The sequence below is a fragment of the Ctenopharyngodon idella genome, chromosome 5, assembly GCF_019924925.1.
Source record: "Ctenopharyngodon idella isolate HZGC_01 chromosome 5, HZGC01, whole genome shotgun sequence".
Taxonomy (NCBI): domain Eukaryota; kingdom Metazoa; phylum Chordata; class Actinopteri; order Cypriniformes; family Xenocyprididae; genus Ctenopharyngodon; species Ctenopharyngodon idella.
In genome coordinates, this window is record NC_067224.1 from 34579633 (window position 1) to 34595649 (window position 16017).

General features: G+C 36.7%; 2 protein-coding genes across 2 annotated transcripts; one reads left to right on the plus strand and one right to left on the minus strand.

Annotated features, from left to right (window-relative positions):
* Positions 1–235: 235 nt before the first annotated feature.
* Positions 236–6662, plus strand: rnf215 (ring finger protein 215). The gene is made up of 10 exons (XM_051894443.1): positions 236–630; positions 845–994; positions 1066–1137; positions 1234–1319; positions 1414–1468; positions 1568–1672; positions 2366–2482; positions 3065–3214; positions 3324–3426; positions 3544–6662. The coding sequence occupies exons 1-10, from the start codon at positions 427–429 to the stop codon at positions 3555–3557; spliced, it is 1056 nt and encodes a 351-aa protein (XP_051750403.1). The 5' UTR covers positions 236–426; the 3' UTR covers positions 3558–6662.
* On the minus strand, positions 6135–15804 carry ascc2 (activating signal cointegrator 1 complex subunit 2). The gene is made up of 19 exons (XM_051894442.1): positions 15646–15804; positions 14843–14988; positions 14547–14705; positions 14203–14376; positions 12805–12934; positions 12603–12670; positions 12392–12505; positions 12157–12269; positions 11971–12042; positions 11688–11792; positions 11520–11588; positions 11332–11406; positions 10584–10818; positions 10275–10471; positions 9764–9883; positions 9245–9481; positions 8226–8307; positions 7897–7991; positions 6135–7202 (listed from the first exon to the last, which is right to left on the minus strand). The coding sequence occupies exons 2-19, from the start codon at positions 14927–14929 to the stop codon at positions 7031–7033; spliced, it is 2304 nt and encodes a 767-aa protein (XP_051750402.1). The 5' UTR covers positions 14930–14988; positions 15646–15804; the 3' UTR covers positions 6135–7030.
* Between the last annotated feature and the right edge of the window lie 213 nt (positions 15805–16017).

Genomic DNA, 16017 nt, shown 5'->3' on the forward strand with positions numbered 1-16017 from the left:
ATATATATATTTTTTTTTTTTTATTTATTTATTTTTAACTACTTTAGTGTTTACCACTGGGTGGCGAGCGCACATCTTTTCATGTGCGTGAATGTATAAAGTACAGAAACAGAAATCGAAATACAGAGAATGCGGATACAAATCAGGGTTACACAAGATGGGCGGAGCTTGATGAGTCACGATGAATGATTGGACCACACAGCGCCCCCTGTCAAAAACTTAATACGTTTACCATCGACAGATGCCATTCTAGCTAGTTCTCTTTCACAAGTGCAGGCAGGAAAAAAAAACGAACCGCAGAAGAAGAACTCCACTCAATTTGTTTACATCAGGAGGAGGTGACAGGACGTAGCCTATTCTGACAGTATGGCTCAAACTTTCAGTCTATGACTTAATATGACTTATAACATCAACTGACAGGGAGCCATGGGCGCTTTAGCTTGTCTTTCTGTACTGTGCTCATTGTGGCTTTGCCCGCTAGTTTCTAGCGAACAGGTAGCATTTGTAGAGGTGTTTCTGGAAGACCATCAGGATGTTTTTCAGGGTGAGGTGGTCCAGGGGAGTATGGAGAACGACCCTATGGAAAACCACAGCAAAAAGAAACATGACCTTAAAGGAGACCTCATATTAGTAAGTTATCAATGCTTACAAATAGATACTTGACATTGCGAGTTATTTTCACTACTCTGAATGTCTGTTTTTTGCAATGGCTGTACAATAGGACATGCATTATGTACTATATTTGCATTTTAACACTTTTCTCGTGTGCTGGGTCAGCACTGTGATATAAAAATCATGTGTCAAATATTAAACATCAGTGACATGCTTCTTTTTGTCTATGCAGATAAAAGATGAAGCTCTTGAAAGCAACAGTGAAAGCAGTGATGGGAAGGATCAGAACCCATGGATTGGACTGGTACCTGTCCAGATGGAGGAAGGCACAGTTTCCAGCAACAGCAACCAGGAGTCATTTGCTGCCTCTGTGGTCAATAAGGTATTCTTGGTAAAAACTGAAACATGATGACAAGGTAGCACTGATCAAACTGACGGCTCTGTCCTCCATAGATGAAGCGTGCTCTTGTGTTTGGTGCATCTGCATTGATCATACTGGCTTTAAACCAGAATACTGTCAGAGAGGTGAGGGCTTTGCTGGTCTGTTCCATACACTTTTAGTTTATGGGAAAATGGTTATTAGATGAGTATGAAAAAAAGAAAACTGTTCTTCTTCTACAGATGGATCTCTCCCAGGTCCTCTCAAAGCCAATCATTGTTATTCAAACATCAGAAAATGTCACTAAGCTCATTGGAGCACTCCTCAGGTAATCGTAAGTCATTACATTATCAGTATTCTTTTGAATAAACAATATACTGGATTTAGAAATTTAATTTTTTTTCTATTTTTTATTCAATTAGGGGCCTTCATGCAACAGCGAAAATCACTTATAAGACTTTTCTACAGGATAGCCTGGTAAGATTTCACTGATAATAAGCTTCTGTGCAGCATAGTTTCATGCTTGTTATGGTTTATTAGTGTACAAGTGTGATATTTCTATATGCGGTGTCAAAGGGGGCCACCTTGACCCTGTGGTCCAGCTGTGGCCGTTCAAGAGGAGGGTTGTATGGGGAATGGCAGGGGGTCATCTGCACCGGGGAGACCAACTCTCAGGTTCAGGTATGAGCATTATGAAGACATCTCATATCATCTAGGGCACTATCATAGCCTTACTGCTGGAGCTGCACGATTTATCACTAAAAGATCATGATCTCAGTTCATACACCTATGCAATCTTATTCCTAAATGGCAACAATTCGGCTATGTTTATTAAACCCTTGAAAAGTACGCTCATAGCAAACATTCAAATCTGCGTTGGTGCTGCTGCTGACGACCTAGAGAGAGCAGTTGTCATGTAAAGGTAGGAAACAGCTTCACAAACAGTCTTTTCAACCACAAAGAATCATTATTTCTGTGTTACAATAATTCGAATTAACACAGAAGTACTAGGATAAAAGTTTATAGTTCGGATATAAACGTTGATTCATCCAGTAATGAAAATTTTAAATAATTCATTCAAATCAATTAAACAGACTGAAGCAATTAACATTTTGTCAGAACCTCTAGTAAATTACACGCTATTTTGTTTAGTTCTATACAAAATTTTAGAATTGTGATCTCTATTTTAAACAAACAAACAAAAAATCGTGATTCTCAATTTATCCAGAATCGTGCAGCTCTACTTACAGCTCAAAATATTTCAGCACTGTCATGTATGTAATCCTCTTATGTTTTTTAATACTGCATGTCACCTTTATTGGTCAGTAAGGAGTATTTCTCTTCTTTTTTCTTTCTTTTTGTCCGTGTGCCCAGAAATATCTCCAGCAGCTTTGGAACACTGTTGTTTTGGTGGCCCTTGTCCTCTCCACAGGGGTCATAGTTCAAGCTCGCTGGCAGTACCAGGACAACCAGTTTAATGATGATTTAGAGGTGAAGGCTGTTTTTGTGACAGATTCATTCTGAAGTAAGAAAATTTGATTTAAAACACTAATATTACTGTGCGGAAAAAGCAACGTTAAGTGAAGACTGGGAGGAAATCCAGTCATAAACATATTATACCATTCAAAAGTTTGGGGTCTCAAATAAATGCTGTTCTTTTCATCAAGAAATCCTGGGGAGATAAAAAAAAGTTACAGTTTCCACAAAAATAATTAGCACCACAAGTGTTTTTTAACATTGATAATAATAAGAAATGTTTCTTGAGCACCAAATCAGCATATTAGAATGATTTAGATGATTTCGCTTTGCCATCACATGAATAACTACTTAGATAAAATATTAAAATTATATAAAATATATTAAAAGTTCATTTAAAAATGTAATAATATTTCAAAAAAATTAAATTATGTAATTTTGATACAATTTCTGATCAAATAAATGCAGCCTTGGTGAGCATAAGAGACTTCTTTGGAAATCATTAAAAAATCTTACCAATCCCAAACTTTTGAACAGTAGTCTATACATTGTACATGGTTTATAATATAAAAAAAAAATAAACTATTTTTCTTACAGTCAAACCTAAAGCAAGATATTTTAAAGAGATTATCAGCATTGAAGACAAGGACATACCGGCAGCCCAAAGTGAGGTGTGACCCAACACAAACTCAGCTGGTGGAGACGGACAGTTGTGCAGTTTGTCTGGAGCAATACAACAACAACCAGGTGACATATTCTACCCTTTCTTATGCTTTTGCTCGGTAGTTATTATTCTTTCATAAAGAGAGACAGTCTATCAGGAGTTTGATCACTGCTCTATTTGGGTGTGTTTTAGTGTTTGAGGGTGTTACCGTGCCTCCATGAGTTCCACAGAGATTGTGTGGATCCCTGGCTACTCCTCCAGCAGACATGCCCTCTCTGCAAACGTAGCGTGCTTGGTGAGAAAGACACAAATATTATCAACCATTATTACTTGCTCATCTATCTATATATTTTTGCTCCATGCAAACTGTATTTGACCTGAACTTTTCCTGCTCTTATTCTGTTCCTCCCAGGTAATTTTTATTGAGCTGGACCAGGACGGATTCTGGACTAGGAAATAGTGGAATTGGATTGACTCTTCTGATTCAGACTTTTTAAGGCAACTAAATCCCTCCTCTTCACTGTAAAGTCAGATTACCTCCATGGTAATGATCTTTGACCTTTCCAAAGACTATACCTTGAGTTCTTTTAAGAGACCCCAAGAGTCAGGGCTAGTTCCTGATCTTTGGGTCAGACCACTTGAGAAGTTCCTTGAAGGTAGGTCCTTGTACACGGGATCAGTTCTTTTGCACACAGATGAGTACTTTAGTTACATTTGTTGAACCGGCTCAGCAGTTTACAGATACACAAATTGTGAATTCATATGCACAGCAAAAAAACAAAAGTAATGATTCAGATCTCTTCAAAATAAGGGGGAATCATACACACTCTGAAGTCTCAAATTTTTGTTTAAACAAGGGTTGGCATGAAGTAAAAAAAAAAAGACAAAGTAAGAAATAGCATTCATTCACACATTGCATAAGAAACAAGTATCAATAGATTATCATTTAACCTTTTCCTCTGACATGATACCAGGGCTGGTGCCCAACCTGGCCCTGTTCCACTGAAAAAAAAAAAAAAAAGATAAAGTTCTTGCCTGGAGCTGGTCCTAACCTTGAAGTTGTGGTCTTGACATTTTTTAAGACCATATAAAAAGAATTTTAAGCAGAAACATAATGCAGTTCAGAGGACCACACATTTCATGCAGGAAAAAATATATAAAGGCCACGTTTTACTCATTTGTTCCCATGTTTTAATTTGTGGCCACGTTGTACTGATTTGTTGCTCATTTTAGTTAAATTGTGGCCATGACTTAACTCAACTAAAATGAGGGAATAAATTTGTACAATGTGGCTATGATTTACCTAATATCGATTTACCTAACATTTCATGATTTGCCTAATAATTACCTAAAACGAGGGGGAGGGGGATGTTGTGGGAATGAATACTTAATACATGGCCATGAAATCTTGTTTTTTTTTTTCTGCATGTCAAGTATGGGGCTCTATAGTGTACGAGTGCCAAACAATGTAGTGCCATTGTTTGGCTTTGACAGCTAAACCCCCAGCTCCAGCACTAGCTCCAATTCAGTAGAAAAGGGGCATGTTATTCAATTCTGTTACTCCAAACTACCCAGTAAAGTGAAAGATACATGAAAGGAGTATCTGTATTCCATACAATGAGCTTCTTGCTACACAGAGCGACTTTCACTATTAAGATGATTTATAAGGGACTATAAGTACATTTACATGCATTCGTTAATTTTAGTTTCAAGTGGTCTTTTTTAAATGTCATGTAAATGCTTTAATTTCTTTCACAAAAAAAAAAAAAACCTTTGGGAAGGTACTGTAGGTTTGTTAATCCAACAAAGCAAAAACCTGACTGGCATTTCAGTCAGACTATGGGTACGTTTACACGACAACGATATGCTTAAAACGGAGAAGTTTCCTTTGAGTTTTCCGCGTACAGACGACAGACACCATTGTCCAAACTATACGAATCCGTAAAAATGACTAAAAACGCTTATTCTGCTGGCAGGCCATAAGATGGCGATGAAACGCTATAGATTGAACATGTAACGCGCATGTGCATGACGTCATCGTTTTCACAGATTCGCGTTTTTGTTGTTTACACGGATACCGTTTTCAGGCACCCAAAACGCCGTTGTCATGTAAATGAACGGCCAAAACGCATTAAAAGATTTACGTTTTTAGTTGAAAACAGTGTCGTGTAAACAGCCCACTTTTATTCAACAAGGATGCATTATTGATCAAAAGTGACAGTAAAACACTTATAATGTTCCAAAAGATTTCTGTTTCATTTAAAAGCTGTTCTATTCAACTTTCCATTCATCAAAGAATCCTGAAAAAAAAAAAAAAAGAATCTGTTTCCTCAAAAAAAAAAAAAAAAAAAAAAAACTCTTTCCAACAGTGATTTCTGAAGGATCATGCAACACAAAGGACTTAAGTAAATGATGCTAAAACTTCAGCTTTGCCATTACAGGAATAAATATATACTTGAAAATACATCTTTTTAATTTTAATATTGTAATAATATTTAACAATATTATGGTTTTGTTGTATTTTTGATCAAATAAATGCAGCCGTGGTGAATATAAGAAATGTCTTTCAAAAACATTAAACCAATCTTATAGAAAATATTAAAAGGGTTAAATACATGTCTTAAATACAAGTATTTAAGACATGTATTTAATCCTTTTTAATATTCGAATATGCATTGATTCACATATACTTGGATGGACAGATAAGTACTGTAGCTCGACTACGCAAAAACCTGCTGTAGCTTGATATTATCTGCGCATGTAAATGTACTTAATGATATAGAATATAGGAATAAGGAATCTCAAGGAAGCCAATCAGAGCATCTCATTAAATTAAATCACAATCTATGCTTATGCCAAATTTGAGGAACTTCCCCCATCCCAGCTATCATGTGTCATCTCAGGAGGGCATTGGCCAGACAGAAAAACAACCACTACATCTCAAAAAAAAAAAAAAAAAAAAAAAAAATGCATTAAACACTGACACAAATAGGAACAACAATGTGAGAGTCTTAATAAGAACAGTATTTATTCATTTTTATCTTCCTAATGTTTCCTAAGCATTATTAAATATGCTTTCTGTTACAAAATGCTTTGAATTTATCTTAGCAAGTAGAAATATGCTGCTCTACATGGCAAGAGAACATTGCCTGTTTGAAGTCTATATGAGAAAAATGACATCACTCTCTTCCAGAGTGACGAATGCTTACAGCCTTTGGCACAGTATGATTAATGTGTTGAATCAGACTTTGCAGCCAGTCTGTACAACCTCAAATGGGAAAGTTTCTCAAAAGACTGCTCTTATGTCAAGTCTTAATCGCTTTCTGAACCTTTAGAGAACTGGAACAGGATCTTCTGAGCTCCATTTTTGCTTTAATAGTGTAATGTACCGCATCTTTTGTAGAAATTTATTTTAGATGCTACATTCTCAAACCTGATGTTCCTTTATTTATTTATTGAATTTTACTTAACAGTGCAATAACTGTTTGTACCTCTCCTCTGTTCAATAAACTTGTGTGTTACAGGGCAGAAGACATGGCTCCTTTGCCTTTTACAACACTTTGTTTCCTTGTCATACAGTGTTGACTGTCACTATCAAAAACATTTTAAAAAAATGATTAACTTGATCCCTTTAAAGACTCACATCCCTGTGCATTTTACCAAGCGCTTCAAACCTCAATTAGCCTGTTTTTATATTGATTTATACTTCAGAAAATAAACTCATCAAGAACTAATTTTCAATCTGAAAGAAATAATAGGCCTATGTAATAGACCAGTGTCATCTCAATACGCCTCAATCTCATTTACATGAAGAGCTACAGTTAACCTCGGGTACTTCATTCTGCTTTTTTTTTATCTCTCCAAGAACTGTGTAATGTGCTGTTCTTGATTTAAAAGTCTTAAGAAGGGATCATGCCCTTGTTCCTCTTCCTGTCAGCCATTGTTCTGCGACTGTGATTGGCTCCTCTGCTCTTGTTCGCCTCCTTCCTACGGCGGTCCAAAACGGTCTCCTGTGCCTGTCCCCGCCCCTTTGGACCACCTACCACATGACTTGCTGGTGGGGGTCTGTAGCTATCAGAAAAACCAAATAAAATCAATTAATGACCTACTGATCGATGTTTTGTAGGTTAGTTAGATAACAACCATTGCAAATGTGCAGTGTAACTATGGCTACTTTCACACTGTCAAATTTTTAGGATTGACAACTGCATTTGCTTACAGGTGTGAGTCTTGAAATGTCCTTTTCACACAGCAACTTACAATAGCATCTCAAATACTATTTGTATGAACTTATAATGGGCGTCAAGCCCATTTTCTCTTACCAGTTTCCATCGCAACAGTGATCAAAGTAATATCAAAGATGGTGATGTCCATTAAACGGAGAAATCGTATCACTTTTGACATGACAAGAGCCACGATTTCATCCATCAAATCTTCATTAATTGACAGCAGTTTTTATATCTCGGTGGAGAGCGGAGCATTCGAGTTACGCTTAGAACACAAAACTGACAGGAGCAGCTCCGGTGGAGACTGCATCTAAAACCTTCACATGACACACAGCTCATATCTCTGTCACTTACCAAAAAGTTGCCAAAAGCGAAACCACACATGAAAACAGTACACACACGTTTGTGCAGTGCAGAGCTGCTCTCTCGCACTGTATGGCGTGACAGACAACTAGTTTTCAAATACAGAACTGACAACTGTATTCTGTTGCTGTGTGAACGTGGCCTATGATTCCAGTCCAGTCTGTTCTCAAACTTACCCTTTCCTGCTTTGCATAGCAGCTCTCCTGGCCTCGGCTCTCTCTCTGAGGACTGCTGGGTCCTGGACAAAGTGATCCTTCCTCGCAGCCTCATTCTGATCAAAATGACATAGGACAAGATCATTGTAAAATGGAAATGTGCATTATGTGAGAACCTGGAATTTTAATGTATGACTGATCAGTCTATTTCCTATTAACAGGAAAAGAGAAAAACAAAAAAGGCAAGTACTGAAAGTACCATATGATCTATCACACGCACCAAAACACCTGCGTAAGGGTGAATTAAAAACAATGAATTTAAAATAAAAGAGAAAGTGATTCATTCAAACCTTTTCCTCTTCTTCCTCCTCGTCTTCCTCTTCCTCCTGAGCCTTTTTGCCTGTTCTTAGGACTTGTGGGATAGTAAACGGCCTAAAGGACGAATACTTGGATGTTAATTTAAATGTAAATAAAAAAAATTCCACAATTTGGGGGGGGGAAAAATTATTTGTAATTTTTCTGGTAATTTGCAATTGCAATATAATCTGTTTAAAAAGAAAAAAAAAAGCTCCAGGTTTGTTGCGTTTGTAGGGCTGCACAATTTTGTGATTATATATCAATATATTAAAAATAATAATAATTATTATACTATAAAATAATTATTACTAAATATATATTTTATTAATTTAAGAAATATTACTATTGTAATATTTCACAGTAAAATATAAGTATAATAATATAATATTAAAAAATATATATTATATTATATATATTATAAATACTTAAAGGATTAATTCACTTCAGAATTGAAATTTCCTGATAATTTACTCACCCCCATGTCATCCATGATGTTTATGTCTTTCTTTCTTCAGTCGAAAAGAAATTAAGGTTTTTGAGGAAAATTGTTTGGAAAATGTTTTCCTCAAAAACCTTAATTTCTTTTTGACTGAAGAAAGAAAGACATGAACATCTTGGATGACATGTGGGTGATTAAATTATCAGGAAATTTTTAATTCTGAAGTGAACTAATCCTTTAAAGTCTTAATTTCTTCATTTTCAAACATTAAACCATCAAGCTTTTATTTTGGCTAAAAACCACAGGGAGCCCTTAAAGCTTCTCTTTTGTTGACAACAGCCAGTTTATAAGCACTTCTCATTACAAGTTTGGAAAAATGGTTGGCATGTTGCGTTCCCAAATGCACATAAGTGCCCCAAACTCAGAGCACATGCAGAGATTAGTTTTTGTTCTTATTAAGACCTTTGAATCTGAACATTGGAGAGGGATGCATTCCTCTCAATATCTATAATGGTAAATGCAAGCAGGAAGTGGAAAAGGATTCGTATTATGTACATCGGTCACAGCTCATACCTTCGGTTCAACAGTTCATCTTCTTCATCCAGATCATTTGCTCCTATTTGGTTTATATCATACGTGTCGTCATATTCGTCTTCATAATCATCCATGCTGAAAGCATTATCACGGTCTCCAGAGGGCTCATTCGTTATGGGAATCTCATCCACCACTGTCTGGTAGGCTTGATATCTCGCTCGCTGCTCTTCTATGTGCTGCTTGTCATTGAGCGTGGCACGTACACTCTCCCCCTGTCTGGAATATGCAGAGATTTTCATTTCAAGCTGACACAAACCATCTTTTACAGCTTGAGCTGAATATTTCATAAGTTCACTTTATGTCTACTCTGTCAGTTTACGCTGTACTTGTCAAAGACTATTTTCTCTTGACTAACTGGTTTTTAATTAAATATTCAGTGGCTTGTTTGACTAAACAGTCTAAAATTACAGAATAATGTACTGCAGGGCAGGATGGGGTAATGTTTCTTTAAGTGGGAAGAATTGTTACTGAATTTTAACATGGGCTCACAGAACCTACCTCCGGCCTTTCCATATGCGACTCATGTCCAATTGGTCACGGTGGAACACGTCAAACTCATCATCATTAAACACATTTGATCTTGTGCTCAAAACCGAGGGAAGCTCCTTCTTCACAGGCCTACAGGGCAACATTACAGAGACAATAAGCAACTATGAAGTGGACCTTAATTGAACCATAAATCCTTGGGTAACAGTTTACAATAAGTTAACATTAGTGAATTACATTATTTAACATGAACTAACAATGAAAAACACTTCTAAAATATTTATTGATCTTAGTTAATGCTAATTTCAATATTTACTAATACATTATTAAAATCAAAGTTATTATTCAATGAACCAGAGCTAAAATGAAATAATGAACAGTTGTATTTTTATTAATTAACTTTACATGGATGAATAAACACGCAACAAATGTATTGCTCATTGTTAATTAATGCATTAACTAATGGGACCTTATTGTAAGTGTTACCAATCTTTGTATACAAAAGACTTCAGTTGGACTTTACCTGGCCATTGCCCTGTCCAGTTTGTCAAGAGAAGGTGACAGTTTATCTTCCAGGATGTTGTTTATGACAAGTTCAGAATTGTAGCCGTACTCCTCCAAACATGCCAGAATGAATCCCTCTCCCAAGTCCGGAAGCAGCTCTAGGATATGGTCCAGCAGAGACTCCAGTTCTCCAGCACTTATTGTGCACACTGCCCCCTATAGACCCCAGAAAAAACATAGAACAAAATAATTTTTTATTTCACGAGCAGGTGCTAAAAATGTATTTTCCAACACTGTTGTAGAATTTTTTAGCAGCTAATGAACTCACATTGTCACCCTTACGAGGAATGTGAGTCATAGCTTCTGCTCCTCTCAACTCCTCTCTGACTCCCAACGCTCCTGCTCCTTCCTTCTGGGAAGCTGCTAAATCTCTGCTGGTCTTGCTCTTGGCTCCTACACTGTGATTGGCTGATGAGATTGCAGAGGGGAAGCTTCTCTTTTTCCCCACACACTCCCAGGCAGACTCTACACCCTGCAACAGGTAAGACGTCCTGGTGTCATCTCTGAGTGGGCAAATCAAGGAGAATCGCAGAAAATCGTAGAAAAGAGTTTAAAAAATTAGGGAAAGATGCATTATTCTGATTCTCAGTTGCAGAAAAAAGTAAAGACAGGATTTGAAAAGCAAGTCAGACAATGTGCTTTGTGGCTCTCTACTTGCACAACAGGCTAAACTGGCATTGAATTGATGGCATAGACATTGTTTATGCAGCAATAACCTCACTGACATTTTATGTTCCGCCTCTGCTGTCAGTGATTCTTTACATGGCAACGGTGATGAAGTGAACTTTGTACATACATGGTAGGTATTGGAGGAAATGAGCACTTGTAATGGTATCAGTGCATCAATAATTTCCAGGCATGTAGGAAAACCATTAGAAATCGGGACAGGTTATTTCTGGAATCATTGAGGTCATCTTCTCTGAAGCAGAAGCCTGAAAGATGCCAGAATGCTTCCCCTTTTATTACTTTAAAAATCAGCATACAGTGTTCTATACGGTGACCATAGTAAAGGATACAAATGAGGGAAGGCCTGCTGAAGGAGACTGATGTCATCCGCTATAGGGAACTGTTCATCATAATCTGCCAAGAATCTGAGAGATAAAGTGACAAACAGTGCAATAAGAATGCAATTGTGTTTAGTTGTCGGCTGTGATAGATTACATATACAACCATATACTTAGTGAGAAATTTTTGCATAATTTACCTTTTCTCTTGAAGGAAAGCTGTGAAGTTCTGTAGAAGATCTTCTACAAAGGATGCCACGTTTTCAGAGCTGTTAAAATGATTAATGCTTAGGATCAAGGATATTTGGTATTCATTCTTGTTTTTGCCTAATCTAATGAGGTTTAAAAGCATGTCTTTTTTTCCTCACCCCTCGAGTATGGGCTGTAAACACGAGTGTTGGAGCAGCAGGTGAGCAATCTCCACCATTTTCTTTCTGGAATGAGATACTCGTCTCCACATGTCCTCCTGTAAACTGAGACAAATTGCAACTTGTTAAACTTATCTTTACAAATTTGCAAAAGAGTAGCAGTAGTAAAGATTTTAATGCCATGTCAGCAGCTGAGGCTATAAGATACACCAGAGTTGTATAAACACAATTCATTGTCTGTAGGTTTGTAAGAGAACACATCAGTCAAGTTTGTAATTCTAACCTTTTATTGAAATTTCTCTTCTTCACTGCCTTTTCCAGGTCTGGAACTACCATCTCATAGAATGATGATAATCTACATTGAGAGATGCTCTGTTCATTATTTTTGTATCAGTAATATTAGGTATGAATTTCTGCCTTTGAGGACACTGTGTGAATTATAGTCAGTATGTGGATGTATTTGTGACACCTGTTAAGAAAGCTGTGTTGTTTGAAGGTAGAACAAGCCTCAGGGAAGATGTCTAGGAAAGAGTGGATAGTAGTGCAGGTATCGCACATGTACAACACCAAGTCTGCAAGCTCCTATGAGACATAAACGTAACACATATTTAAATATAGGCATTATATTCCTGCCCGTGAGGACACCTTGAATTATATGCAGAGTCAGTATTTGTGAAAACGGTTAAGAGAGATGTTTTGGTTACCTCCTCTGACATGGTCATGGAAGTTTGGCATCTGTTTGAATTCAGTTTGAGTGGTTGACCGGCTCCTGTGTCCTCTGACTGAATACCACACTGCTGTAATATTGAGTCAAACACCTAGAATGCACACGCACAGATTTTAGGAAGTTCAGCAGACCCTGAAAAATCAAAGCATTTAGAAGTGTTGATTGTGTCACATGATCACATGGAATACCTGGATGATTGAAGGTATAGTCTCATTTAGGTCTCCATAATAACTGGGCTGTTGAGTAAAAATGTTCTCTGGAAAAAATTGGGAAATTTTGGTTTTAAATATGGAAACATTCAAACAAATATGAGTGATAAAAATCAGATATGTTATAAAGGTACTTCAAATTATAAGTATGTACTATAAGATTATTGTAAGATTTTATTACCGATCATTTTATGTAGCAGTTGGGAATTTCCTTTTCCAAACAGCACACACAGATCCAGAATTTTGGGAATGTCAAATAGGTAGTTGTTGTAAATAATTTCTGCAAACACTGCAGGGGTAATGAAGTTCTCCTGAGGAAGAAAACAAAACAATATTTTCAATTTTGAATCCCACTGAATGCCAAAAAAACTGCCCGGCCAAAAAAAGTTGCTGTTTGGATTTAAAAAGGAAAATGCTTAAAGAGTCTATGTTTGGATCATTATTGCAGTGATTATTATGTTTCTAGCATGTTATATGTTTGGCAACAGTTCTTCTAACCCTAATTGATGGCGTGTGTAGCTTTTTATTTTGTAAACAACCATGTAGGAAGATCATGGCCATATTCCAGGATGACAATGTCAAGATTCACAAGGCTCAAATTGTGAAGGAATGGTTAGGAGAGAGCATGAAGACATATTTCCATCAGGAGGTGCATCAATTTTTGCTTAAGATCTTGTATTGACAATGCAAGAGGTGAGCACTCTGTGAAGTCTATTCCAGCACATCCCAAAGTCTTTAATGAATTTAAGGTCTGGACTCAGAGGTGCCAATTCATGTGTGAAAATGATTCTTCATGCTCCCTCCAAACCATTCTTTCACAATTTGAGTCTGGTGAATCTTGACATTGTCATCCTGGAATATGGCCATGATGTGTCTTCCTACATGGTTGTTTAAGAAATGAAAAGCTATACACTCTATCAGTTAGGGTTAGAAGAACTGTTGCCAAACATATCACATGCTAGAAACATAATAAATCACAGCAATAATGATCCAATCATAGAATCTTAAGTATTGGCCTTTTTAAATCCAAACCAACTATTTTTGGGCAGGGAAGTGTATATTACCATCATATTAACTGAATGTAATTTAATACAAAACCACCAGCACACATTTACGCTACTGTTCAAAAGGTTGGGGTCAGAAATATATTTTCTTTTCTTTTAAAGTAAAATACTTTTATAATGTTACAAATAATAAAATCAAATAAATGCTGTTCTTTTCACCTTTCTATTCATCAAAGAATCCTGAAAAAATATATATCATGGTTTCCACAAAAATATTAAGCAATACAACCATTTTCATCATTAATAAGAAACATTTCTTGAGCACCAAATCAGCATATTAGAATGATTTCTGAAGGATCATGTGAAACTGAAGACTGGAGTAAAAGCTGTGGAAAATTCAGCTTTGCCATCACAGGAATAAGTTACATTTTAAAATATATAATAGAAAACAAGCATTTTAAAATGTAATAATATTTCACATTATTACGTTTTACTTTTCTGTATCCAAAACACTTAAACAAATAATATAGTTAGTTACACAATATAATTTATGTAATAAAACAGTTTATCTTCACCTTAGACTCTTTGTGCGTAGCCATCCTGAGGAAGACCATGAACACAGAGCGGTGAATGTTCCTCTGCATGTCGGCTACAGCTGGACTAGACGAGAGACCAGATGGGTCCAAACTGCGAGGAGCATGTCTCAAATAAGAGTCCAAGCACCTCTGTAATGACTCATCAAATACCACCTAAAGGGAGAAAGGATAAAAGGAAACAGTATGACAGCTGTCTAGCTAAATAATCTAAGTGTCCAAAAACAACATTATTATTCTATTGGGCTGTACCACAATCTTCATTATCTGTACTATCAGAGTTTTTCTTTGTCAGGACAAGTAACATTTATTTTAGAGATTCCAACCTGACACCAGAATTTGTCGTGAGGTAAAGCCAGCAGCCACTCCAGATCATCTGAGATGAACTGAGCATGTTCCAGGAACTCCTCCACCAGTGCAGGTGTGCCATCCTCAGGTGGGGGCTTAAAGATTAAGAAACATCTCTCTTCTTTACGATCAGGGTGCTTGTGGGAGAGATTCAGGTGGCAGCATTATTCAAACTGTTAATAAAAGAACTGTACTATAGTGATGGATCAGGTTTACTCTAGGTGGACGCTGTAAAGAGTCTGTAAAGCAAATGTAAAGCAAAACATTCACTCACCAGTGCTGGTAAAGTGCGTTCTTTGCCCTGTGGTCCAAAGGGCTCAGTCACATGCAGTTCATCTAAAGGCACTTTTGCACAGGCCATTTCACCTGCCCAGGTAGGAACAGACCTGCCCTGAAGAAAATATCCAATGGATGTACCTCCTGATAAAACATACAGTAAAAGACAAGTACTCGTTTACTTTGTCTGAACTGCGTGTAAATGATTCGACAGGAGTTAAATGGTGGTTTAAAAGATGTTGTTAGTGCTGGTTTATGCTCATAGACTTGGCCTAAGAATTTTGAGTTGTTATTATTTTGATTGACAGGTTTAATGTCTATAGATGGCCTCGTTGACCGGCTAAGTGTCAGAGATCCACAATCAGCGAGAAGGTTGACAACACCATAAACATATTTTGTCATTGTAGAGATTGTCTAAACAACAGTCACATTTAATTTTAGTTTTTGTTATTTCATTTTAGACAAATGCAGCTGTCTAACTATGAGATGACTGGCTGTCTGGCTACAGAATTAGCGAGCCGGCTAATGCTGCCCGTGTTAGTGAGCTCAGCATCTTTACTAAAGACAACACGACCAAACAACAGCAGTTTTCATTATTTGCAAATGATTTTAGTAAAAGACAGACATTAATAAAAACGGCACAGTTTTGTTGACTGTTACTAAAAATGAACAGAACCACAAATGAGGGGGAAACTGAAAAAAAGTTAGCTTTCTTGCGTTTAAATAACAAATAGCTTTGTTCATTTTAACAGCACAGTATAAAAATAATTTAGATTAAAAACCAAGTGATAAAAATGTCACCTCTTGACTGAATCTTTCAACAGATGTTTAACAGCTCCAACTCAAGGCATCAGATCTATCAGCGTGGATATCCGGTCTACTCTACTCGTGCTGGCGAGATTTCAAAATAAAAGTCATAAAATAAAAACTGTTCTTTGAATCGCCGTAGAGCGTCGTTTGACTAGTGGATCGATGGAGAAGATATATAAACACCACAAAAAAACTTACTTCACTGACAAAGGTTCAACTTTAAGTTTCATCAAGTTATCATGTGCTATGTAGAGGAAATAATCTGTTGAGAAACATATGAGTGGGGAAAAAAAACATCCATCCATCCATCATCTATTTATCTGTCTATGTTTCAACCCCATTCAGACTCTCAGTCAACCCCAG

Bases quoted from the DNA above. Each gene is read 5' to 3' on its own strand.
- rnf215 (XM_051894443.1), top strand. From the start codon at position 427: ATGGGCGCTTTAGCTTGTCTTTCTGTACTGTGCTCATTGTGGCTTTGC. The intron at 1,138-1,233 runs GTGAGGGCTTTG...CTTCTTCTACAG, and splicing joins ACCAGAATACTGTCAGAGAG to ATGGATCTCTCCCAGGTCCT. The intron at 1,673-2,365 runs GTATGAGCATTA...CCGTGTGCCCAG, and splicing joins AGACCAACTCTCAGGTTCAG to AAATATCTCCAGCAGCTTTG.
- ascc2 (XM_051894442.1), bottom strand. From the start codon at position 14,929: ATGGCCTGTGCAAAAGTGCCTTTAGATGAACTGCATGTGACTGAGCCC. The intron at 12,935-14,202 runs GTGAAGATAAAC...TTTCTTCCTCAG, and splicing joins CTACGCACAAAGAGTCTAAG to GAGAACTTCATTACCCCTGC. The intron at 11,407-11,519 runs GTAAATTATGCA...TTTATCTCTCAG, and splicing joins GCTTTCCTTCAAGAGAAAAG to ATTCTTGGCAGATTATGATG.